The following is a 27,910-nucleotide window of genomic DNA, read 5'->3' on the forward strand; positions in this document are numbered from 1 at the left end:
ATACCCCATAATGACAATGTGAAAAAATAGTTTTTGAAATTGTTGAAAATGTATTAAAAATAAAAAACCTAAAAAAATCAGATGTACATAAGTATTCACAGCCTTTGCCGTGAAGCTCTAAATTGAGCTCAAGTACATTCTGTTTCCACTGATTATTCTTGAGATGTTTCAGCAGCTTCATTGGAGTTCACTTGTGGTTAAATTCAGTTGATTGGACATGATTTGAAAAGGCATCCACCTGTCTATATAAGGTCCCAGGGTTGACAGTGAATGTCAAAGCACAAACCAAGCATGAAGACAAGGGAATTGTCTGTAGACTTCCGAGACAGGATTGTCTCGAGGCACAAGGCTAAAGAAGTTTACAGAAAAATGTCTGCTGCTCTGAAATTTCCAATGATCACAGTGGCCTCCATCATCCGTAATTGGAAGATGTTTGGAACCACCAAGACTCTTCCTGGGCATCTAAGCTGAGTGATCGGGGGAGAATGGCCTTAGTCAGGAAGGTGATCAATAACCCGATAGTCATTCTGTCTGATCTCCAGCATTCTTCTGTAGAGAGAGGAGAATTTTACAGAAAGACAAACATCTGTGCAGCAATCCACCAATCAGGCCTGTATGGTAGCGTGGCCAGACAGAAGCCACTCCTTAGTAAAGGGCACATAGCAGCCTGCCTGGAATTTGCAAAAAGGCATCTCAAACAAAATTCTCTGGTCTGATGAGACTAAAACTAAACTCTTTGGAGTGAATGCCAGGCATTACGTTTGGAGAAAACCAGGCACCGTTCATCACCAGGCTAATACCATCCCTACAGTGAAACATGGGGGTGACAGCATCATCCTGTGGGGATGTTTTCAGAAGCAGGAACTGGAAGACTAGTCAGGATAGAGGGAAAGATGAATGCAGCAATGTACAGAGACATCCTGAATGAAAACCTGCTTCAGAGTGCTCTTGACCTCAGACTGCGGTGACTGCTCACCTTCTAGCAGGACAATGACCCAAAGCACACCACCAAAATATCAATGGAGTGGCTTCACAACAACTCGTCAAAGTCCTTGAGCGGCCCAGCTAGAGCCCAGTCCCAAATCCTATTGAACATCTCTGGAGAGAACTGAAAATGGCTGTACACAGTCAAAAGTGAAGCGCTATGAATACTTTCCGCATGCACTGTACATAATAACACCTAAAAAGTACAACCATATACCTTGTAGTACCATGAAGGTACAAAAGTGTACACCAAAGTGTGTATTGGATATCCTCCACAGGCTTTTTGACAGTTGAAATCATCATGATTAACAGCAAATAAAGTCTGATTACATAAACCACAATAAAAGTATAAATGTTAATACTAATGCCTTTATTATTACCATTTACCAGAAGGCATGGCTAACTAGCTTAATGACTCCATAGAGAAATGCAGTGTATACGGTGGCATCGTACATATGTCATATCCCTGTCTGACAGTACTACAACTCTCTAAGCACAGCACAGCTTGTAGTCGTGTGTAAAAACATAATTAGCGCCGTTTCCCAATCAAGAGGCTTCCTCCACCCTCCTCCACCCGCTCCAGCAGACAGCCAGCGGTGAGATGATTAAGCCAAAATGTGGGATAAATGGAGAGATAAACTGATTGGTGTCATCGCAGCTATAAATCTCAACAAGTCGGAAATGAAGTTTGGAACAGAAATATTATTATAAACCAGACAGTGATGGATGAGCTAGAGGTGAGAAACACAGGGAAAGAGAGAGAGAGAGAGAGAGAGAGAGAGAGAGAGAGAGAGAGAGAGAGAGAGAGAGAGAGAGAGAGAGAGAGAGAGAGAGAGAGAGAGAGAGAGAGAGAGAGAGGAGAGAGAGAGAGAGAGAGAGAGAGAGAGAGAGAGCAGAAGAAAGGTGAAGGTTTTTATAACCAACAAGCTAAACATGCTCATGATAATCACTCCGACTGATGATCTGAGCGGAGAGGTGTAACTTAAACATGACTTCAGTGAGAAAATGGAACAATTTAGAGGTTGCTCTTTCAGATTTAACTTGTTATTACAAGCAATTTGAAATGTTATAATGAAGAACTGTCCTCCATATGCTTTAAAAAATGTTTCATGAAAATGGTGGGGCACGTTTTGTTTCAATATTATTTAACCCCTTCAGACCCGAATTATGTTCGAAGTTTCTGAAAAATGTAAAACTATGTTTTTGCAGTTCCTCCTATAAATCAGACCAAATAATAATAATAAAAATTCAACACCCTTCAAGTATATACAGTTGAAGTCAGAATTATTAGCCCCCTTGAATTATTAGCCCCCTGTTTATTTTTTTCCCCAATTTCAGTTTAACGGAGAGAAGATTTTTTTTCAGCACATTTCTAAACATAATAATTTTAATAACTCATCTCTAATAACTGATTTATTTTATCTTTGCCATGATGACAGTAAATAATTTTTGACTAGATATTTTTCAAGGTACTTCTATACAGCTTAAAGTGACATTTAAAGGCTTTAACTAGGTTAATTAGGTTAACTAGGCAGGTTAGGGTAATTAGGCATAATATAAATATAAATAAATTGCATCATGTCAAGTAATGTACTTTCCCGCTGGTACTTTTATTTGAGCGTGATTTTTGTTTTGAAGTACTCTTTCAACCACTGATTTTTGTAAAAAGCAGTAATATTGCAAATGATTATTTGTCTGTTCTTATAAACTTAATTAAACTTAGAAAATTACAATAGCCTTACCACTTCTGTTAGATCTCATCTCTGATTATTTTTTACTGGCTCAAGAGCGGGACAATATCATGTCACTCATTCAAGATCCAAACACACCAATTACAACTAGTTCCCCATCAAGTTCTATATATTTTTCCATGTTTGGAAAATGATTTTACTCCAGTATACAGTTGAAGTCAGAAGTATTAGCCCCTCTTTGAATTTTTTTTATTTTTTAAATATTTTCTAAATGATGTTTAACAGCAATGAAATGTTCACTGTATGTCTGATAATATTTTTTCTTCTGGAAAAATTCTTATTTGTGTTATTTCTGCAGAATAAAAGCAGTTATTAATTTTTTAAAAACCGTTTTAAGGTCAATATTATTAGCCTCTTTAAGCTATATATTTTTTCAATATTGTAGCGATGATTTGTTCTATAGACTAACTTGCCTGATTACCCTGTCTGTCTGATACCCTAGTCTGTCTGAAAGATTAAATAAATCAGTTATTAGAAATGAGTTATTAAAACTATTATGTTTAGAAATGTGTTGAAAAAAATAAACAGGAGGGGATAATAATTCAGGGGGGCTAATAATATTGACTTCAATTGTATGTGAGAATACAGAAGAAAAACAGCACATTGCTAATTTGAAATGAATCCAGATATTATGGATAGCCTACATAATTCACATTAAATCTAAAAAATTCTTTTAGCAGACTGATATTTTGACATCTTATAAAACTGTAAAAAGGACATGATTTTTTGGGGTCTTTTTTCTCTGACATGCAAGAGAATTTAGCAAAAAATATCCATTTGCTGTCCTGAAGAAATGACTGTGACATTAAAGAGCTCTCATTTGAGATTTTAATTCATTGGTTTGAGATCCTCTCTGCATCTCTTTACACTCTGGGGGCTGTTTTGGTTTTTGTTTCCCACCCCGCAGAGTGATCTATTAAACGTGGGGCCGTCTTAAATATCCGCTCCCCTGTCTGTGTTCTGATAGGCCACAGAGAGGCTCGCTAGTCTAATTTTCTGCCAGGGATCCAGGCACCGTACCCTGGGGCTGCAAGCCTTTATTGGTCTGGGACTGGTTTCTCTAGTCTGGGCTATGTGCTGTTTTTTTGCTGGATGTCTGAGAGCTGTCGAATCAGCCAGGAAGACAATGATGGAGACGATCTGACTATTTCATGGATGTTCAGCAAGTGTATGTGGGTTTAATGAATAGGGTTTGGCTTTGGTTTCAGAGGTGCATAGCTGTTGTTGCGATAACACAGAATCGAATATCACACATGAAATGAATGCCTGTGCATAATCAAACATCTGATATCACAACAATGATATATGATGAAATAGTAAATTTCTGTAAATTGAGATATGAAATAATATTTTATATCTACTGAGTACATTGAAAGGCCATTTCTGGATTACATTTTAAAGTGTATAGTCTAAGATGTATTCATTTATTTGTCCTTTTTTACCACTTTAGTACTTTTTGGCAAATGCTTGATTCAAAATGTAGAAACATAGAATAAACAATAATGAAATATAAAACAGACTTCAAAGACGAATGATTACAGGCCAAAAAGAAAAGAAAATATTGATAAATAAAATGAAAAATGTAAACGTCATACCGTCAAGCTTAAAAATTGTACATACTTGATAAAAAAAATACATACTTGATAAAAAAGTTTTACCATAATTTTGTACACTGCCTGTCCAAAAAAAGTCACACACTCTAATAAGAAGTTAAACCAACTTTAGATTTGATTACAGCTAACTTTCACTGTGGCATCATTTCAATATGCTTCTGCAATGTCACAACATTTATTCCCATCCAGAATTATATACTTTTTTTGCCAGGATCGTGTATTTTAGATGAAAGAGCACAATGTCTTCAGCACATTTCAAAGTTGCTCAATAGGGTTAAAGTCTGGACTCTGTGTGGCCAGTCCATGTGTTAAAATCATGTCTCATGCTCCCTGAACATTTCACAATCCCAATCCCTCGAGTTCCCTTCACACTGTGGGTCAAGATGGTGTCATTTTCACTATTAAACATAACCTTGAGATTTTATCATTTGATTTTACCAGACGTTTAAGTGATCTACGATCTTTATCATACAATTTTTTTTTCAGACCACATATCTTCCTTTAACTGCCTGCTCTACCCAATGGTTGACTGTATTTGAATTGTACAAAATAATCAAACAAACATCATCATCAGTAGTTGCACTACTACACTTGATTTTGGTTTTATTGTAAAAAACATGTTAAATGAGAATCTGAAAAATGTTATGGTGTACTTCAAAAAGTAAATTTCGATTTAATATTCAAAAGGGATTTAATTTGATTATGTTTTAAATTAAATTGGTCTTACACTTCATATTTTCAGATTTTCTTAGTATATGTATTAATTCAGGTACTTCTACCATAAACCTACATGTGAACCATTTATTAGAGGTTGATATTTTAGAAATTATGGGATGTGTTGAAAATGAAATGCATTCAGTGTGTTAACTAAACATTAATATTTAAGTTAAATGCAATCCTAACATTTTTTTCATAGTGGGGCAGTTAACGAACTCACAAATATGCTCAAAAATATTGAAGACGTACCCAACACGTTACTATACAACGAGCCATTAGATATGCCCATGACATTTACATTCACAAACACATTCCCAACATGTCATAACTGTCAAATATTTGATCAGATTTTGTGGTGCAAAGTGAAAAACTAGTTTTAATGAGTCTTTAATAACTTGGCAAATGACTATGGAATAAGCAGGATAATCAATGGCTTGTTGTGGATTTTAAATGCACTTCATGATGTGAGGTGGTTTTTTGAATTTGAAATCCTTTAACGCACGGCAATCTGTTGATCATCTTTGACTTAATATTACCAGTGTGAGGCTGAATACCAATTTACTTGGCATTTATTTTCTTGCGGAAAGCGGCAGCAGTTTACCTCAGATCTTGAAAGTAAAATAACTAGCAAACATAGATTACACTACACATTAGAACTGTGAATTCAGTGCAAACCAAAAATATCCATCACATTTAGCATGTAATTTTAGTAATGTTGTAAAGGTTTAACATTATTAATTTTATTATAAACCTATGCATTTGGGAGTCCAGTGGACTTTTCTGCACTTCTGTTGTGTATAAAGGAATATTTCATCAAAAAAAAAATTTATTCTGTTATCATTGACTCGCCGTTTCCAAACCAGTTCCATTTTTTTTCTGTTCTGAATACTGTGGAATACTAAAAAGCTGAAACCATTTACTTCCATAGCAGGAAAAAACAAATACTATGGAGGTCAATGGTTACAGTTTTCCAACATTTTACTAAGTATCTTCTTTTGTGTTCAACAAAGGAAAGAAACTAACTGGTTTGAAACACAAAGAGTGGATTTTCCCATAAAATGTTTTTGTCATGTCACTGTCATCTGGTGCATACAGCCATATTGATTGTCACTGAATCTTTTTGTTGTAAGGACACAGCGTAACTCACCACTGATTGAGCCAGAAAAAAAAGGTGACAATGGCTTTTGATGAAATCAAGTTAAGTTCTAATTTTAAACTAATATTCTCCCTTGACGTATTTGTTTTAAATGAATAAAAAATTAAGAGATTGTTCTAAAAGTATGCACACAATGACCACGATGAAAGCTCAAATCTCGACTACAAATCTCAAAACCGTGTCTCCTTTCCCGGATCTAAAGGGACACCATTACTGATCAGGTTAAGGAGGGAGCTTCCAATAAGACTGAATCCAATTATGACTTTAATATACCGTACATAGTGATATATCCAATATGTAGTAATGATTGCATACTGTTTTGGGTTATAATGGACAATAGAAGACTAAAAGGCTGCTTGATCTGATCAATCTGAATATTTCTACTGCAACATTCAGATAGAGTCAGAACTTGGCATGTGTGATGGTGGTGTGATTGTGTGAAGGATATTTATTTGGCACACTTTAGGCCACTTAGTACCATCTGAGCATCGTTTATAAACCTCAGTATTGCTTCTGACGATCTTCATCCCTTTATGACCATCTTGTGATGCTGCTTCAAACAGGAGAGCATGCAATTAAACAAAGCTCGAATCATCAAAAACTGGCATCTTGAACATGACATTGAGTTCACTATACTTTAATAGCCTCCATAGACTCCAGATTTTAATAAAGCTCTATTGAAATGTGCTTAACTAGGTGATTCACATCATGAATGTACATCACACAGTCCTGCAGCAACTGTGTGATGTTATCATGTCAATATGAGGCAAAATATCTTAGGAGTGCTCCCAGCACCTTGTTGAATCCGTGCCACAAAGATTAATTCATGATAAAGTGTAGCTAAAGAAGTGAATGTCTGTTTCTCCATGCTCTTCTTGTAATTTTATAGATTTTCAATACATGTATTAAAGCAGTTTTTTATTTAAAGGGCACCTATTTTACCTCTTTATCAAGATTTAACATAAGTCTTTTGTGTCTCCAGAATGTGTCTGTAAAGTTTCAGCTCAAAACACCTATCAGATTATTCATTATACCTTTCAGAATATTGTAATTTTCTGCTCTGAACACAATGTTGCTGTTTTTCGTTGCCTGTGCTTTTATTGAAAGCTCTCCCCGCCCACCATTCCCACGTGCCTGTCAGAGTGTGCCTCAATCTCCGCCTCGGCTGGGTCAGATAAACAGAACAGTCACAGACATGAAGGAAGCAGATCTCACGTAACGTTTGTGAAAAATACTACAGTAAGAACTTTCCCAATGGTTATTTGATGTATTTGTTGTGGAGTTGCAACGATGAGTCACACACAATGTTACACACACACACACAGCACGTATGTTTAACTTTGCACTGTTTTTGCACACAAATGTGACAGGATACCCGTTAATATTCACTGCTGTATGGATATTATTAATGTAATGTAATATATTGTTAATGTAAATAAACCAGATCTAACATCCACAATCGGGATTAAATCGTCTTCTTTTATAATTGTACTGACACGCAGCTGTGGTGATAAAGATGGTAAAATCGCAGTAATTCATTATAAACTGTTTTAAAAACGTTTTAAACTTGTAAAACTAATTCTTGATCACATTTGATGAGGATTGGTGATCACAGAGAGCTGAACAGATCTTTTAATCCCAGTTGCTTTTTGTATCTTGTTGATATGATTATACGTGTTCCTACGGAGACATGTTAATGCACAGCTGTCAATCAATTCGGTGGAAGGGGAAATTGAACTCCTATGTCACATTGCGGTGGACCTCAAAATGGAATCCTATTCAGAATCCTATTTTAACTTTGGGAAAAAAAAAAGAAAAAGAAAAAGAGACTTGTGTTTCTATCACTCCAATATGACCAACAAGTTCTGTCCAAACAGCTTACAAAAGATGGTTTTCATCATAGGTGCCCTTTAAAAGTCACATGAAGTGCTTTGAAATGTGTAATGTAGTAAGACTAAATTCCTATCTAAATGAATGAGAATCTTGAAATCTTGAAAACTGAACTCGCAATTAAATGACATTTCGAATCAGCAACAAAATTTGAAGTGACATGTTCTATTACTATTTCCATTTACTCCAGCTACTGCGCATTCACAAATACTGGCATGAACTAACCTCCTTTATGGTGGTTTCAATGGTAAGCAGAGGATGTGGTTAAAAACACTAGAAGAACAGAGACAAAACACTTATAGTTCTTAAATAAAATAAAGACACGAAAGATAGAGTTATAATCGAAATTCAATGTTATCAGAGAGCAGCTCATCAAAACACGACTACGCCATATTTTCCACACATGTGCCCCCCTTTTGTTTTTAATCACAGCTCTGCCAGTGAGAGGGATCGAGATAAAGCGCATCAAAAGAAAAGTGTCTTAAAGGAGGCGGGACTTGTCAGAAACTATAGGGCAATTACCAACCTACATCACATGGGTTCAACCACGTATACGGGTTGCAAAAAAAAGACCGGTTCAATAGCAAACATGTCGTGCTGTGCAGTAAGACACAAATTTAAAAACTTAACTTTTACCTTGCACCACACTGCTTTTATGCCAACCGCAGACGTCTTTGGCTGAAATGGAGCTGAATGGAGTGAGGACCTAATTAAAAATGCTAGACTCTGCAGTTCTCATATTATATCAGGTAAGTTCATGCTATGCTGAATCATTCACATTACTCGTTTTTGATTGCAGCAACGATTTTAGTAAAAACAGTTAAATATGTTTATTAAACTGCGGACACTGAGTGCTAAGAATGAAATGTAAAAATGTACATTCACATACCCTGCCGTACAGGTGTAGTTCGCTGTCAGAATGCAGTTGTTTTGCTTGTTGATGATTACCCAGGCCTTGTACAGTTCTGTCTTCTTTCCTTGTCTTTGACTAGGCAGAACCTCGGTTTTTAGTACTACAAAGTTTTGAATCTGGTAATCATGGAACATTATTTCTTGCACATGACCACACAGAAAAAAAATTGTTGGCATCCAAAGACTTTAATTTTAACCTCTCTCTTGTAAAATCACTTAGAGTTTTAATGAGTTGTATTTTTTGTGGTGGACTCTTGGTCATTTCGTCTTATCCAATATCCATTGGGAGGGTGCTATTGCAAATGGACATGTAAGACAAATGTTGCTCACTTTAACGTTAATTTAGCAGAATAACTGTGCTTATTACTGGGTGATAAGTTGTTATAATATGCTGAAAGCATTATATAAATAAAATATATATTATATAATCAATATAACTTATCTCTAATACAACAACAAACTCTGTACCGCATCGGATGTAATTCCCTTGCTGTAAATGCTAGCGCTCCTGGTTTTTTCTGCAACCTCGCTGTGCGTGCATCCTGGATGTTTACAAACCGGTAATTCGTCTATAGAGCATTTGATTGGTCAGAGGATTTGATGAGAAACGGAAGTTTGAGGTGATGACAAAAAAATCGTTAAATCAATACAAGTAACAAACTGCACGCTTTGGATTTTTATATCTTCTTAAAGCTAATTTTGTCGATCTATTGGTATGCACTAGATCATGTTTAGATATCTTTAAGACCAAAATACTGATACATAAAAATTTATTTTGATTTTACGAGGACTTTAACATTATTACATATAGAATATTTAAGTATGTGTTTTACACTAAAGTATATTATTAGCACAAGCTTTTTTTTCCATTTGCCCAAATTCCATTTTTTTAACACCATCAAAGATTCCTTGGCACCCCCAAACTGGAGCACACACCTGCTGCAGATGGGACAGGGGTGAAATAGGCAAGAACGGCAGTGCTGACGGACAGACCGCGAGAACACAAGGAGACATTGTTGAGGATTCAGTCAAGGTCACCCGCACAACACTGTGCCAACTCTCCTCCACAAATACAGCACATACCACGCAAGATCCACTAATAACCTCTGCAAACCAAACATTCACATCCACACACACACTGTACACAATCATTGTGCCTTACTTAGTATAAAAAATAAGATGAGAAAATATTAAATCTTTAATCACCCCAGTAAAACTTTCAGGTCTGTTTGGGCAGGAAAGATACACAGTGATTCCTGAAATTAGATAAGGAAGCAAATACTTTACTATCAAAATACACATCATATATTATTTATAATTTATTATTATTTATTCATTATAAATACAGTTTGACATTTCCTGTTCATTTTGATGTGGTCACTTTGGTATGTGGTTAGGTATGGCCCATTATTATTATTACTATTATTATTATTATTATTATTATTATTATTATTATTATTATTATTATTATTATAAATATTATTATAAATATTATTATTATTATTGTTATTATGTGTCAAAAACTTTTGTAAAACACATTTAGCCTGTTCTCGGTATCTCTCACACTTTAGGAACTTAATTTTGTTTATAATGAATATGTGCACACATTAACAAATAATGTATGAAAAAATTTTAAAATTATAATTGACAAATAAAATGTATTTAATTAAATTCAATCTAATGGGGTTATTTAAATTTTCCATCCATTATATTTTATTGTAAAATTTAGATATATACATGCAATTGGTCAATTGGTGAATGCTCCATGCCACTGTCGCCACTGGCTTGATTGGTTTGGACTTGCAGAGCTGTGCATTGATGGATTTGTTCTTCAGTGTTTGGACTTTCAGTAGTGAAAATTAAACCACACTGAACCTATATATATATATATATATATATATATATATATATATATATATATATATATATATATATATATATATATATATATTTATATATATATTTATATATATATATATATATGCTAAAACACTGCTTTATTTATTTATTTATTTAATTATTTATTTGTGTATGTGTGCATGTTTGTGCTTTCATTTTGGTTGTCTTTTATTTCTTCAATTTTACATTCCAAAATGAATCCTCTTTGCCCTTAACAAGTTTTTTACAATGATAATAAAGCTTGTTAACAAGTTTTTAATGACTATTGAAGGAATTATAATGCTTTGTTTCATTATTTCATTTTCATTTACAGGTAGCAGGGTATTTACAGCTACTGTACATTTCTTTCCATTCACATCTCATCCCCACCTAAAAACATGTTCTTAATCCCTTAGTGCCATGGTGCCGCTACACGCGGCAGGAATGGTCCTTTTGAAGTGTCACCCACTGTATATATGAATATTTTTATAAATTTCTCATTGAATATTGGTAATATAATTTGGTGGATTTTAACAAATTATTTATTAAACAGACATTTATTTACATAATATTTTACTCATCGAACATCCTTGGAAATAGAAAGATAATACATTTAAATTCAAGTGAAATATTGCACGAAAATATTACCAACTACAAAATTTCAACCACATTTTTGTTTCTTTTTCTCTTTTTACTTTTCCTCTTTAAATATTTTTTCCTAACATATTCATTTGGGTGTACTACTTTTTAGACCATTATCATAAGTTATTTTGTTAGATAAGCTCCAAATTTGGCTTCAATACTTACTAAACTAATATATATGCACAAATATAATATCGAATAGCCTCTTATAGAAAATATTAATTTAAAAGAGAGATTTGTGAGGGGTGTACTTATCCATGGTCTGTTAAAATTCCTGATTCTGATTGGCCTGAAGGTGTGCAGTGCAATCATTAAACGCACAGGTATAGTTTTGCATATTTAATGGCAATATACAATAAGCGTAATGAGTACCTTCTTTATAGCAGAAAAAAATACAAATCAAGCTAAATATAATGACACTGGTTTCAGTATTTTAAGCATCCAACTTTTGGAGCTATAGGCATTATAAAAATCATTTTATATAATTCATTTAAAAAAAAAGAAAAAATTAGACTAAACTAATGTATATGTAAATTTTACAATGTAAAATAAGTACACTAATGTAAATTTACGAATAAAGCTTGATAAATTGACTCTTTAGTATTCTAAGCATCCAGCTTTTGGAGCTATGGGCATTATAAAATACATTTTAGTTTGTTATACTTCCACTTTATAAAACATATGCCAGAGTAGTTGGCGGTTCATTACACTGTAGCGCCCCCTAATAAATCAGGGACTAAGCTGAAGGAAAATGAATTAATTAATTTTTAAAAACTGAAATTTCGGAGCAGGGGATACAGTCATCCAGATTCCCAAAACATGGAGAACAGCATTTAGTATTATATCCATGTCAATGGCAGCGCACAGTGTATTTATAGGCAAAAAAATGTAATGTGAAGTCGCAAGCTTTCTTTACCAACCTAAGAGCTTCTCACAACAATAAGAAGTCTTGTATAACTGGAAAGTTTTCTTTTTCCACAAGTGGCTAAAAACAAATGGTTTTACTAATGAACAATGATTCTTTGGGTCTAAAAAAAATAGGTCTGGAATGAGCAAATAGTCTATGGATTTTGAATGTATTAAAAGTGATACACAAAAATCCAAGTCCTGAATGCAAATGATAAACAAACTCCAAAACTCCATGGAAAAAACTGCAGCAGCCAGCATCCGCTTGTCGTTTGTAATCGTTGATCACTTTTAGCCTCATTATGACATGCTTTGCTGCAGGCCTCTATGCAAAACAATTATCAAATCTATAGTCCCATTTCTCATCACGGTGTGAAGTGCTGTCAGTTAGTATGGTAATTTCATACCCCGGAACAGTCCGGTGATCTATCTTCCCGGCAAGAACGATTTCAGACTCCATGAGTTCGAAATTCTTCCAGTGTCTTTTTATCCTGTCCTGTCTCTTCTTTCAGGATGGCCTCCAGATGTCAGCAACAGAGGGAGAGTCCATACTTCTCCATGGTGTCTGACACTTCTCACAACAGTGATAACAGGCCACAAAATTGCCCTTCAACTGTCCGCACTCCTGCTGATGTCACGGGGAAATTATGGCTGCTGGGAATCTCCCTCTGACCCTAACCAATAACTGACGGATTCATCAGAGAACCAGCCTTTAAAGCAGCGGTTCACCCAAAACATGTTCAATTTTACCATGTTCATTTTTTAGGTTAGGTGAGTAGTTTTTAGGTTTTTCAGGTTTCTCCTTTGTTTTCCACACACAAAAAAATTATTTAATTGTTTATTAATGGACCGTTGGTTAACTGAACTGAGATGTGACCCTGGACCACAAAACCGCAGTTGAACAGGTGTATTTTTTTGGCAATAGCAAAAGTATATAGTACACTGTAAAAAATGCTGGGTTCCACACAATCGATTTGTGTTTGGGACAACATGAAGGAATTAAGGTAGAGTATTAGCTTTTAAAGATTTAAGTGGATTGGACATAAAACTATTAAGTTATTGGCCCAAAAAATCTCAATAATTGTGTTTGTTCAGCTTATTTTTAAGGGGTCACGAAACCCTCCTATTTTAAAAAATGTTTGTTATATCATTTTAAAGATAATAATGTTTGTATAAACACAAATGAGGCGTCACGGTGTTGCAGTGGGTAGCACGATCGCCTCACAGCAAGAAAGTCGCTGGTTCCAGCCCTGGCTGTGTCAGTTGGCATTTCTGTGTGGAGTTTCCATGTTCTTCCCGTGTTCACGTGGGTTTCCTCCGGGTGCTTCGGTTTCCCCCACAGTCCAAAGACATGCGCTATAGGTGAATTGGGTAAGCTAAATTGTCTGTAGTGTATGTGTGTGAATGGGTAATTCCCAGTTTTGGGTTGCGGCTGGAAGGGCATCTGCTGCGTAAAATATATGCTGAATAAGTTGGTTCATTCTGCTGTGGCGACCCCTGATTAATAAAGGGACTAAGCTGAAAAGAAAATGAATGAATGAATGAATGAATGAATGAATGAATGAATGAATAAATGAATAAACACTAAACGAGGAGGACTTTTCTCCTTCTAAATCGCTGGGTCTGAATGCAGACAAAGTGGAGCAATGCAGCAGGTCTCTTGACCCATCTATTTCAACCATTAACCCTGCCGGTAATCTAAACATGCGTGAACACAGCAGCACGGATATAGGTGACGTGTCTGAATGTTAACGAACTCAACTAATAAAAGACAAAGTCAGCCATTCTCCAATTCTCGTACAAAGCACGCATAGCACGTACAGCCATGAATAATTAAGAAGCAGGGTCTTCTCATAGAATAAGAAAGCTCAGTCTATGAATAATAATGAGAAAATGACACATCATCAATGGACAGGCAGAGAGATATTGCTACGTCACCGATTTTGATGCCAATAATGATTTTAAACCCGGAAGATGAAATTAGCTGACAAAACCTCAAAATTATCCAGGTTTCCCCACAATTAATTAAAGCTGACAGGTGCTAATGTTGTCTTAAATGATGCTCAACACACACAAATCTGATAAAATCTCAACAAAAAAAAAGTACTCGAGGGTTTCTTAAACCTTTAATAAGCAGTTTTAACAAACAGCAAACGTCAATTTTTGAGGTTATGAATGGGTTAAAAAAAGATTTAACTTTTTTGTCAAAAATCATTTGAATTTTGGGTAAAGATCATGTTCAATTAAGATATTTTCTACATTTCCTACTGTAAATATATTACAACTCAACATTGCTAAGAACTTCATTTAGAAAACCTAAAATGTGATTTTCTCAGTATTTAGATTTTATTTTTTTAACCTTCAGATTCCCGATATTAAAATAGTTGGCCAAATATTGTCCAATCCTAACAAACCAAACATCAAGCTTATTTATTCAACATGTGATCTATAAATCACGTTCACAAAAATCAACACAAACTTGTATGGTTAAACTACAGCTCTCAACCTATGCTTAGAAACAACTTCCTAATATGACAATTGGACTTTAACATATGAATCTTGAACATGAGCAAATATATCATGTTAACATGCAGCACAACCACTCTTATTTTTTATTGTGGACTTTCTTTTAATTACTTCTAGGCCTTTTAGTTTGTTAGGTGAATTATAGTTTTTGGGTTTTATTGAAATATATAGTTGTGTATCATCTGCATAGCAGTGAAAGCTAATTTAATAATGTCTACTGGGACAGCGAGTGTATTTGAAATAGTAAAGGGCCTAAGACCGATCCTTAAGGCACTTCATATGTCACTGCCATTACATCTGACGGTTGTCTATTATTCTGTATGTCATTTTTGATCTGCAGCACAGCAGTGTACATACATGCAAAGTATTTTTTAAATCCGGTTGAGAAAACACCTAAAGTACATGCTTTTTTTCTGAATTATTTCACAGTTATCCTCAATTGTACTCGATTGTTCTGAGCTAAATTCAGATTTATTGATTTGAAAGGCTATGTATGTAAATGAAAAGTATGAATGATATAAATAATTGAATCATGTAAATGCTGTTTTCTAAAAGATCATTTTAAAATAGCTTGTGCACATGTGGAGTAAAGTCATTGTTGCTAGTAAACAAACCCAATTAGGACAAAACTTTCTTTTTGCATAAAAAGATTTTAAAGCAATTGCAGTTTTTAAAACCAAATTACTCAACTAAAACATTTTTTTATTGTCTTTCAGATCAAAACTAACTTGGGATGTATTTCCCAAATAACCATGTAATACACACAAGTGTTTCCCAAACCTGTAGTCGGTCACAGATCCATCTTTTGAACCATGTTGGTTAAAATGTAAAAAGTCCACAATGACGCTCTAATCAGAGTGGAGTAACAACTTCTTTGAAGAAAATCTGCATCATTTTTTTTCAAATCTAATCTTGATAAAAACATGCGTTTACTTTTCCTTAATTACAACACTTGGCTAAACAGCACACATAGGACTTTCTTTCTTCTTCTTCTATTTCTTCAACAAACATTGTTGATAATTTTCTATATTCTATTCATTTTCTTTTCGGTTTAGTCCCTTTTATAAATCTGGGGTCGGAATGATTTGTTTTCACAAACTTTGGAGATGCATCAAAGATTTCAGCTTGTAAATAATATCAAGTCACCTACTGTATAGCTTTCATCACGAGCCACGACTGCATTCAAAACGGCATAAATGATTTCAAAGTGTATAAGCAAGGGAGCACAATTGTCAATTTGAAGATCGTTAAAAATGCACTATAAAAAAAGAACTCTGAAAGCAAAATCACAGTAAATGTGAGAGACACAACTTTATGCTTTTTAAAAATCATTCAAAGTGGAAGATGAAGTGTGAAAGAAATGTGGGCATAGAGTGGAATAACTCGGAATACAGCACAGCCATAAACTATGCTTCTAACTACAGTTCTTTACAATAAACAAAATCTGTAAATGAGCAGTTTTCCATATTTTGTGATTCATATTTTTTTTATTCTCCCTGTTTATTTGCTTTTGAATTGAATTATGGATCCTTGATCTTTCTTCGAACAACTTTTAACAGGTTAAAAAATTGACTTTTATGAGCAATTTTGATAGTTTAAAGTAATATATTGTCTGGGTTGGTGTTGTATATTATGATTCAAAAACCTTTTAATAAAACTTCCAGCACATTTTCAGTTATTTTACAGATTTATTTCTCTCTATATGTTATTTCTTATACATTACACAGTGGTGTAAAGTAAAAAATTACAAATACTCAAACTACTGTAATTGAGTAGTTGTTTCTCAGGACATGGCGATTTATAATTGCAGCAAACTGTTTGGAAGCATTAAAAGTGTCCAAGATGTATAAATCTTTACACACACTGACCCAGAGACTGTTTTGACTGTTGGTCACTGATAAGAAGATGATGGATGTTTACTGTATGATGACCGAAATGGCTTTAAAAACCCAGCAGGCACAAGACATCAACATGACGTCAGACTGATGTTATACCCCAACGTCATGGGCACGTTGCATTTTGTTTGGAAATGAAAATTGGGTTGACATTAGAACCAAACATCAGGCCTACGTCAATGTCCAACATCGAATCTAAAAATCAACCAAATATCAACATCTAATGATGTTACAGCTTGACGTTGTGTGGACGTTACCACTATGACGTCTATCAGATGTTGGATTTTGACAAATAAATGTCAGTATTTTACATCCATATAACGTTGGCTCGACGTTGGATTTTGGTCACTTTCCAACAAATACACTTTCCAAAAATCAACCAAATATCAATGTTATTTGACGTTGTTATTGAACATCAAAATAACGTTGTCCTTAGACACTGGCAAGACTTGAATTTTTGGTCACCTGACATCACAACCTAAATCTAACCTAATATTAGCGTCTTTAGCCTGCTGGGCACTACAGAATATTACGTTTACACACATCCACAAATTACATGTAAATGCATCAGCTTTTTACAGTGTAATACTCACTACTCTTAAGCACTTTTGAAAGGTCTACTTTTTACTCATACCTTGAGTAATGTTTACCACAGATTATTTTACTCTACTTGCACTACATTTTTATGCAAGTAATAGCACTTTTACTTAAGTATGATTTTTCAGTACTCTGTCCAACACTGACATATATTATAATATTATTTCAAACTACGAAAATGTCAATAAAAGTCACTTTGTTAATCTCTAGAGTTGAAGTTACAACATCAAAAGTCAAGAGAACTGAGATGGAGGTCCCATAACACAATTCACAACTGTAAATAAACTGAAAATGATTCACAAAATATGGAAACTGTTAATTAACAGATTTTTTACATTTGCAACCACACAAGTTTGCAACACTAACATTGGATTCAGGCAACACCAAAACAACTGAACTATGTTTGTAAAGACAGAAATATCGATCATTTGGGGAAACACATCCCTGAATGGGTTTCAGTGAAGGCTGAAAAAAAACAATATTTCCAAAATTCCTCATATATTTCCCAACAAAGGCTTCAGCATCACAGCATGATCAGAGCAAACACACAAACACACTCATGCTTCATTTAGAGAGAGATCAGGGGGATGTTCTGCTACAGTACACTGAAAGCTGAAGGTTTTGCCACACCAGGACTTTGACTGCGTGTGTACAGACACAGGATAAACAGTGAACTGTCTTACTTCTCGTAATCGTGCTTGCAGTAGAGCAGTCTGTCCCGACAGTAGCAGGTCCCGCTCAGAGCACTGCGACACACTGCACACTTCACACAGGTCTCGTGCCAGGACAGTTCATTGACGCGCAGCAGGAACCGGTCCGCGATGGGGGACTCGCAGCCTGCGCACACCTCACCTCCTCCCACATGCTCTGGTGGAGGAGAACAGGTGTCAGCTGATGCCAGGACACAAATAAATGCACCATTACTGCAATAGACACAATACACACACATCATTGCATGCAGATCAACATGTAAAGATTCAAAAATGTGAAATGTGGCCTGCAAGTGAAGTGCATTGTGGTGCTGTCTCCCCCAAAAAGGACAAAAATCACATTGACATACTGTACTTCTACTGTTGAGTTTCTTTCTTCTTTTAAACACTAAAGATGATGTTTTGAAAAAAGCTGGAATACTAGAACCACTGACATTGATTTGTTTTCCTACAATGGAAGTCAATGGTTACAGGTTTTAAGCTTTTCTAAAAATATTCTCATTTGTCTTTAATGAAAGAATTCCTTGAGGGTGAGTAACTAGTGAGTACATTTTTCTTTTTTGGTTAACTACACAAAAAAATGAAGACTTTTGCTGTTTATTCAAGCTATTTATATAAAATGAGCTGAAACAACACAATTATAAAGTTTTTCCAGGCAAATTTTTATTGTTTTAGTTTAAATCCGCTTAAATTTGTAAAAACGATTGTGTACACTAAAAAATGCAGGGTTCATCACAATTCATTCATGTTGTCCCAACACAAATCTACAGTGGCCGAGAGAGCTTAACATGCTGCAATTTAAGAACATGTGCAATTAGAAAAAACGGCAGCAAATTGAGAAAAGATCTTCATCCGTTTGACACCGAAACTCATCTTTCAAAGATCACCTACAACTTCACTGAGCAATAGTCACGGCAAAGCGGCATCCGTCACGTATTTGGGTCCACTTGAAACATGTCAGTTGTGTTCCATTCTTTTTGCAAGTGTTGTGAGAAAATGCAGCGTGGTTTCGTAATTATTGTTTGCTTTGTGAGAAAATACAGCGTGTTATTAATTGTTTGCGTTGTGAGAAAATGCAGCACATTTTATTAATTGTTTGCGTTGTGAGAAAATGCAGCGTGTTTTAATAATTTGCTTGTGAGAAAATGCAGCGTGTTTTATTAATTTGTTTGTGCTGTGAGAAAATGCAATGAGTTTTATTAACTTTCTTGCGTTGTTAGTATGCAGCATGTTTTTTTATGTAAATTGTTTGCGTTGTGATAAAATGCAGCGCGTTTTATTAATTGTTTGCCTTGTGACAAATTGCAGCACGTTTTCGTAAATTGTTTGCGTTGTGATAAAATGCAATGCGTTTTATTAATTATTTGTGTTGTGAGAAAATGTAGCACGTTTTAATAATTTGTTTGCATTGAGAGAGAATGCAGCGCATTTTATTTGTTTGCATTGTGAAAAAAAGCAGCATGTTTTATTAATTGTTTGCATTGTGAAAAAAGGCAGCGCGTTTTATTAATTTGTTTGCATTGTGAAAAAAAGCAGCGCGTTTTATTAATTTGTTTGCGTTGTGAAAAAAGGCAGCGCGTTTTATTAATTTGTTTGCGTTGTGAAAAAAGGCAGCGCGTTTTATTAATTTGTTTGCGTTGTGAAAAAAGGCAGCGCGTTTTATTAATTTGTTTGCGTTGTGAAAAAAGGCAGCGCGTTTTATTAATTTGTTTGCGTTGTGAGAAAATGCTGTGCGTTTTATTAATTTGTTTGCATTGTGAGAAAATGCAGCACGTTTTATTAATTGTTCGCATTGTGAGAAAAAGCAGTGTGTTTTTTAATAATGCATGCGTTGTGAGGATTTGCAGTACATCTGCTGTCAAACGGATGAAGATCTTTTTTTAATTTGCTGGCGCTTTTTGTAGATGCACGTGTTTTCTTAAAATGCAGCACGTTAAGCACTCTCAGCCGCCATACAAATCTATTAAGTTAACTTAAATTTAGGTGAATTGAACGTAAAACAATTAAATTGTCCCCCAAAAATCTCATGAATTGTGTTGTTTCAGCTCATTTTAAGTAAGTAGTTTGAAAAAATAGCAAAAATCTTTTTGAGCATGCAAAATTCTGTTGTATGGCCCTGCGAAAAAGGGATTAAACAAGATGATAAGAAATTTTAAAAAGCCATGATTGTTCCATGTTTTAATTTCCTGTTCAGAGAGGTTATGTTTCAATGTTCGACTGGTCTCATGCAATCATGCGATGCAATTTCACAGGTCAGAGCTCACCAATCTAACTTTCATACACAGAGAACTGCGAAACTTAATGTACGAGCTTGCGTTTATGGTCTGACGCATGCGTGCAAAAAGTGCAAAAAGACTGGAAAAGTGCAGTGTGACCGCAGCTTTATTCTGTCCTTCTCGTCGGTCTTGTTTTGCACGGTGCATTACACTGTAAAAAAATGCTGGGTTTCACACAATTCCTTCATGTTTTCCCAACACATATAAAGTTCACCTGTTTTTATAAATTTAAGTAGATTAAACATAAAACAATTAAGTTGTCCCCCCAAAAACCTCAAGAATTGTGTTGATTCAGCTTATTTTAAGTAAGTAGTTTGAATAAGCAGAAGTATAGATCAGGCAGCCAGGACTGGGAAATAATTCAGTTCAGTTTAATATAAATGTCACTACTGAAGTTCAGTTCAGTTTATTACTAACACTTTCTTTTATAGACTCAATTCTTTTTATTCTGCTTGTTCAAACGACTTATTTAAAATGAACTGAATCAACACAATTCTTGAGAGTTTGTGATAACTTAATTGTTTTATGTTCAATCCACTTAAATTTGTAAAAACTATTAAGTTAACTTATTTGAGGGCAACCTGAAGGAAATGCATGAAACCCAGGATTTTTACAATGTCTTTTCTACTATATAACAATGCTCTTGTCCTCCAACACCAGTGTTGCCGACTTTTTTGCTAAATTTAGCAACTTTAGCTAGTGACTTTTGGACCAAAATCCTTTTTTGCTCTGATCATTGAGCTCTGATGTGCATGTGCAGGCTGTGATGTCTCCTAACAGCTTCATCTGCTTCTGCTTTGCTTTATAGTTAAATTATTTAATTTGATCATTTATTTGTTTCTAGTAAATGTATTTCTCACAGTCACATAGCTACATACCAGTTTCTGAACTTGTCTGAGTTCGTGTTTTATGTCTATTCGAGTATACTATAAATGACCTACACTGTATCGGTTTTAGTTTTACTGTATAGTATTGAACTATATTTTACTGTAAAACAAGTAGCGAAAATATAAATGCCACTTTATTAAACACAGATACAAACTGATATAAATAGGACATGATGGCATCAGTAATAAGCACATTTTAACATGACGTCATCTAGCAATATTTAGCAAATTTTATCCCACCAAACCATATCTTTCCCATACACTAATGTTACCATACACTCTTAAAACGAAGGTTTTTTTCTTAATGCCATCAATGTTTCCTTGAAGAACATTTAACACCCCTTCATTCCAGAAACAAATTCTTTCATTTGGAAAAATGTCCCTTCAATCACTGGTTCCCAAAGTGGAAAGTGGAGGGGGGGGGGGGAGGGCACTTGGCGATTTCCAAAAATCTAATTCATTTTATTAAACTATTAGAATTACCATATTTTATCCATAACCTGCTGAAGAACAACACAGTAGTTAATAGTAACGTTTTTAACATGTTAATAATAAACATTAAAAACAACATGCTAATAAAAAGCCATCAGCCTTTTGATTTTTTTGCGACCCCTGGGGTGATTACGGTATATTAAAGACAGCAACAGGGTCAAATGCAGCACATTGACTTTACAGCACCAGGTTAAACTTTGTGACACCTTTATGGCACTCAAGCACATTAAAAATAAATACAAGCCACAACTGAACATGGAGGATGGTCTCCGAGTGGCGTTCTCCAAAACTAAACGATGAATAAACTTGAGCCTATTGGTATGTGTGCGCCATTGTTTGGAAGGTTAATATATTTATAAACCACCTCAGAGAATATTGGGGGTCGCGAGTCACTGGCATTGTTATTTTGAGGGCCGCATGGTGAAAAGTTTGGGAACCCCTGCTTTAGATTATTAAAATGCTTACTAAATTGTGTTCTGAGTACCAAAAAAACAAGGTTCTTCATAGGCATCACTGGAAAGTCACCTTTTTGGCTCCTTTATAATCAAATGGAAACCACACTTAATTTTGCCTACCAAAAACTGTCAAACAGAATACTGCAGGGAGGTTTTCTGTAATAACTTAAAGGGAACCTGAAAGAGAATTTTCTGGTAACGTTCCAGTTTACAGTGATCCATCTATTTATGCAAATAAACTTTCCTAACTAACCAACAGAGAACATTCCAAGAAAATAAATCTAAAAAATTATATTCCCAGAACATTCTGGGAACAAAGATTGTTCGCTGTAAAATTGTATACTGCATAAGACTAACAAGGAGTTAATGTGTTTTTTGTGCTATTGTTGCTTTGTATACGTTGATTATTCTCATTTGACAGTCGCTCTGCATAAAAGCATCTTCTGAATTACTGAATGTAAGGAGAGAACACAGACTGAAGGGGGTTTGATAGTCAGATTATTGGCAGTGTCTCACCGTAAGGTGTGGCAGAGGGGGCCTGCTGAAGACATGACTGGTTTTCTTCTGTTTTCATTCCGCTCCTTCCTTCTTTGGAGTGCTGACTGAAGACCAACAACATCACACAAAAAACTTCATCAGTTTGTGCTAATTTCAACATCTGTTGGCTACAATAGGGCTTTTTACACTGCTCTAAACTTTGGGTCATCATTGTAAATACCGCTCTTAACCCTGGGTTAAGGGTTGTTTCACAGTTGTGGTTGGATTAGTAGCAATGCTTTTAACCCAGGATTAAAACAAATTTTGCCCCTGAAGAGGGCAAGCACTGCGTTAGCGCATGCGCAGTATGAGAGGATGATGCAGCGTTTAACTGTTTATCGATTGACAGGCATTATCACGTGCTTCAATTATCGCCTTTGTTTGAGCGTTTGACTGAAAAGTAAATAGCCTAGGCTACGTCTCAATGGAAGTGGAGAAAAAAACCTTTGTACCTGTTTATACCGAAAAGCCCATTTAGGACCAACTTCATTCTGAAGCAGGTCGAGTGTTGTTCATCCACACATTGGCGTAAATATGCAAATGCAAATTAGGCCGGTAAATCAGGGTTTGTAAATGTTTCATCAGTGTGAAAGGTTTGCGTGTTTAAATTGACCCGAATTAGCTGTTTGTGCATGCCAAATGATGAGCAATGTGAAACTGAAGCAGGTGGCAGCGCTCCCTTAATGGCCCAGGGTTAGTACAAGTGTAACACAGGCTGATGGTGAGGTGTTTAGTTTTAATGTGAGTATTTCAAGGTATCGTATCAATCGTTCATCATTCATTTTCCTTCAGCTTAGGTCCATTTATCAATCTTTCAATAGCAGAATTTAAAACACAAAGGCGAACTGCAAAAATTATTACAATTGTTTGTTTTAGGCTACCTTATATAAGGTTAAAATGATTTTACAAGTAATGTTGAGATGCAGATAACATGAATATTTAATATTAAATGCGTAAATTTGTAAGCTCAGTTTTAGTGAATGAGGCTATATGTTATGGCTGCGGTGTAGCCCAATTAGGCTATACAGCAATTCAATAAATTAAGTTTTTTTACGTAGGAAATTGTAAATAATATGCATACATCATACGTTTGTGCAATAAATGATTAATTATCAATTTTGAATGCAAGTAAAGGGTAAATAATGCGAAAATGCATGCCCTGCATCACGCATATTTCCACTGAATAGGCTATTCTTACCTCGTTTATGTAGCCTATATGCTATAGCCTAGTGTTTGCCTGTATGCCTTTTAATGTCAACACAATATTTTAGCTTTATATCTTAGGTATTTTGTGTTTGAATCAATAGCACACACGATCACCATTGCTAATGTCGGCTTTAGGCTGAACTTTAAGGCACCGTTTTTCTCAGCAGGTTGTACAAAAGAAAAAATAGCCAAATATGATATAGACTACATAAACATGATATGATTTAAATACTTATTGACAGGAACAGTATGGTAGCCTACAATGTGAAAGTGATCTTGTATGTTTGGAAGAATGTCAAGTTCTGGACGCGGGTCTTTAACCTTATTTGGTGTTTTTTTTATATTTATTTGTAGCGGCTTAAGTTAAGAGATAGTGTTTTCTTTTCTTCTATTCGACCGTTGTATAATAGAAAATGTTTAATGGGTGTATTTATAGGTGTTCATTAATGAGCTCGTGCAGGTGTGCCCGGTTTGTAAGGGCGCGCGCGGATCGGCAGACTGACACTTAAAGAGCACTCTATGGTATTTGGGCAAAACCCCCCAAAAAATTAAAAATCATTGTCGGTTCATCGTTAGATTTAAAACAGCGAGAATATTACTCCTGCAAAAATACGGATATAATTAGGCTAATCCTTTTATTATTGTACTGTTCTAAAATAATTGTAATAAAACTATTATTTTGTTGTTTTAAATATGATCATTTATTTAGTTTATTTCTGCTTATTTCCCATTTCCCCCTTGAAACTGATTCATTCATAGTATTGTGTGTCTGAAATCACACTGCGTGTGTTAGGCATTAATAATGCAGTTAATTGCATGAGTTGATTATTAAAAAAAAAACACGGCTAATGGGTCATCAGTCTCACTGAGCAATAATAATACTGTCATACCAGCATTAGGTGGGAAATGTATAGGCTAAGCGTTATTATTAAAACCTAATCGTCATTTTTTTTTGCGCAGCCAAATGCAATTAATACTGGGAAGATCTGTTTTTGTAGTGTGTTTTTCTATTTAATTTAATTTTATCTACACAACTGTCGCAGTAAAGGGAACAGGCTGTTATGATTTCGGCTAACAGACCCTAAATACAGAAACACTCACAGCAACTGAGGCTGTCATTCCAAGTGTAGCCTAGCCTTATTTAAAAACACTCCTACCAACATTTGATCTGAACATTGAACATCTGAGGTTTTCGTTATATTTTGATGTTAAAATCATATATCATTTAGTTTAATAGTAAAGTTTAATTTTAAGATTTTATGACAACTACTAATAGGCTATACTGCAGTCAATTTGGTCCTAAAATTGTTCAAACTATTTAAAAACGCCACAATTAAAAAAAAAATTTATTTTACAGGGACTCTAAAGAACCATATTCGTTTCTTTAAATAGACCCACTCTATTTTTCATTGAACATATCTCTAACTAATATATATTTTTAGTCTGATAAACATTTTTTAAAAAGCCCAAAGACCGCTTTTGCGCACTTAAGATTCAAGGGTTCTTTGGTCATTGATGCCTAGAAAAATAAAGCCAATAACTGACCTAGTTGTGCTCAGTTAAAAAAAAAAAAAGAAAAGAAAAAAACCCAGATTTCTAAAAGGTTAAGCTATTCTGGAATAAAAGGCTTTTTATCTGTTAGAATTATGTATTTACATTTGATATTTGCAAATTTGACAAATTATTTTCTTCCACATTCGCCAGGTCTTAAAGATGTAAAATATAAAGCACAATTTGTCATTTTTTCCTCAAATTTTTATCATACATTAATATGAATTCGTAAATAATTAAATTCGAGCACAATCAAAACCGCATTTCTGTAAAATACAATGCAGCAAAAAGCAATGCGTGTGTGTGCGCAAGTAAAATTGTTAATAAAATTATGGGGGAAAAATACCATGCAGAATTCTTTGCGACATTAAAAGTTCATTAATATCATCAAGTATCATTTGTGTCATACTTGACTATAGTAATGCCAGTCAGCGCGTTCCGTGCACTCACCTTGTGCTGAAACACACTCCTCCTGAGATTTCTGTAGGTAACATCAAAATACCTTTGAAGAAGGGCACGGGGAACAGACCTCCAAAAGCCAAACTTAAGTGTTATTATAGTCCAAGACGGAGTAACGCTCAAGCAGAGCCAGACTGTGTGTGTGATGTTCAGGCGCGCTTTATGTGATGGAGTGAAGACTCGAGCTGCGCGCGCACGATGAGTGACTGCTGGAGGAGGGCAGAATCACTGAGGAGAGAAACAACGACAAGAAAAATCACAAACACTCAGTAGAGGAAAACGAGGATCTGTCTTTAATTGTCTGACCATCAATTAAAACACTTACCTGTCTGATTGATAGGCTGTTCTACTGATAAATTCCATAACGCAAGGAAATCTGATGGCTATGGCATATGAACATAGCTTTTATAAAATGAGTATAGCTAATACATAGAATTTTAACACATGACAATTAAAACACACGGCCAATTTTGCAATAAAATAGGTTACATGACATACATAGGCTATGTTATGTGAAATTGAAGCTTGAAATAGGCCTATATCAGATAACTTTATGGGATGGATAACCTAATAATCTTAGACTTTGGGTAATACTCAGACTAGAAATAGAAGGTATTTTAATAATAATACAGTCTTAAGTTAAGACAATGAGCGTTCAACTTGTGAAGGAAAGGTAAAAATGCGCATAGCCTGTACGGTTGAAAACAGCTCTTTAGTGTGCGTATTGGGCAAATATACGTACAAATGTGTGCCTTTTTCGTGTAGTCTGCATATTTGTAACATAAAGCGAATATAAACATTAAAAACCACACATTTTAACTGAAAAATTGGCTATAATAACACAAGTAAGCTGCTAGTTTGTATTATAACCTACAGAGACGCCTCGCGAGCTACAGTCTAGGACCAGTTATTCTGTATTTACAGATCTGTTGACAAAACAGTGGTTAGTATTGAAGTTTAAATCATTTTCATAAGTAATTAAGATACCCAATTAGGAGACTGATAGATTGAACAATCAGGCAAATGCAGTGCAGGTTCACGCGTGTCGCTCCTGCCATCTAGTGGCTTAAAAGAGGCACAGCAGAATTTGAAAAGGTCATACACAGGTCTAACTTCTAAGAAATAATTTTCTCGGATGATGAAAGGCATCAGTGTATTTTTTCACTTTACTTTCTCATGCTACCTGTTAGTCTCCACTTAAGCACCTCTAAATTGTCCGGACAGCTTAAATTTACGACGTTTGTCACGTGATTGAGGTGATTAAACTTTTCTCAACATAGTAGGCTACTTGGTGGCCTGCATCAGAAATAGCATAGTTGAAAAAAAAAAAAATAGGCTTAATGACAAAAAGTGTGTACTTTAATTAAAATAGATAAACAAATAACTTTATAGACAAAAACTACGACGAAGTAGCCTAGCCTACGTCCAAAATACACTATATCAAAGCTACAAACACACATGCCGCTACAATGTAGCATACTTTTTCGGTGGTTACTTAGTAATTACTTAATCAAAACAAGTAGTTACTTACCTGATTATGTGTGATTTTAGATGACTTTTGATTGCGATAACCGTATTTACTAGTGGTAATATTGTTAGTAGTATAAGTAGTAGTACACTGATAAAACTATTTTGTACCATGTAGTTAAGGCTAGAATAAACTAATAAGTAAATTCACTATTGTGTTTACTCACCCTCAAGTGATTCCAATGCTTTGTTTCTTTCTTCTGTTGAACACAAAAGAAAGTATTTTGAAGAAAGATGAAAACCTGTAACTATTGACTTCCATAGTAGAAAAAAACAACAACTATGGAATTCAATGGCTACAGGTTTTAGCTTTCATCAAAATATCATCTTTCGTGTTCAACAG

The 27,910-nt window shown here is 34.9% G+C and overlaps 1 protein-coding gene across 1 annotated transcript in view; it reads right to left on the minus strand.

Moving 5' to 3' along the window:
* lmx1al (LIM homeobox transcription factor 1, alpha-like) overlaps positions 1-26,403 on the minus strand; it is a 71,980-nt gene extending 45,577 nt beyond the window's left edge. The window contains exons 1-3 of the mRNA XM_056452807.1: positions 26,366-26,403; positions 22,804-22,889; positions 18,151-18,358 (exon numbers count right to left, since the gene is read on the minus strand). Coding sequence (XP_056308782.1) covers positions 18,151-18,358; positions 22,804-22,889; positions 26,366-26,403 — 332 coding nt within the window. The remainder of the gene's footprint in view (positions 1-18,150; positions 18,359-22,803; positions 22,890-26,365) is intronic.
* Positions 26,404-27,910: the final 1,507 nt, after the last annotated feature.

The sequence above is a fragment of the Danio aesculapii genome, chromosome 3 (genome assembly GCF_903798145.1).
Source record: "Danio aesculapii chromosome 3, fDanAes4.1, whole genome shotgun sequence".
Classification (NCBI taxonomy): Eukaryota; Metazoa; Chordata; class Actinopteri; order Cypriniformes; family Danionidae; genus Danio; species Danio aesculapii.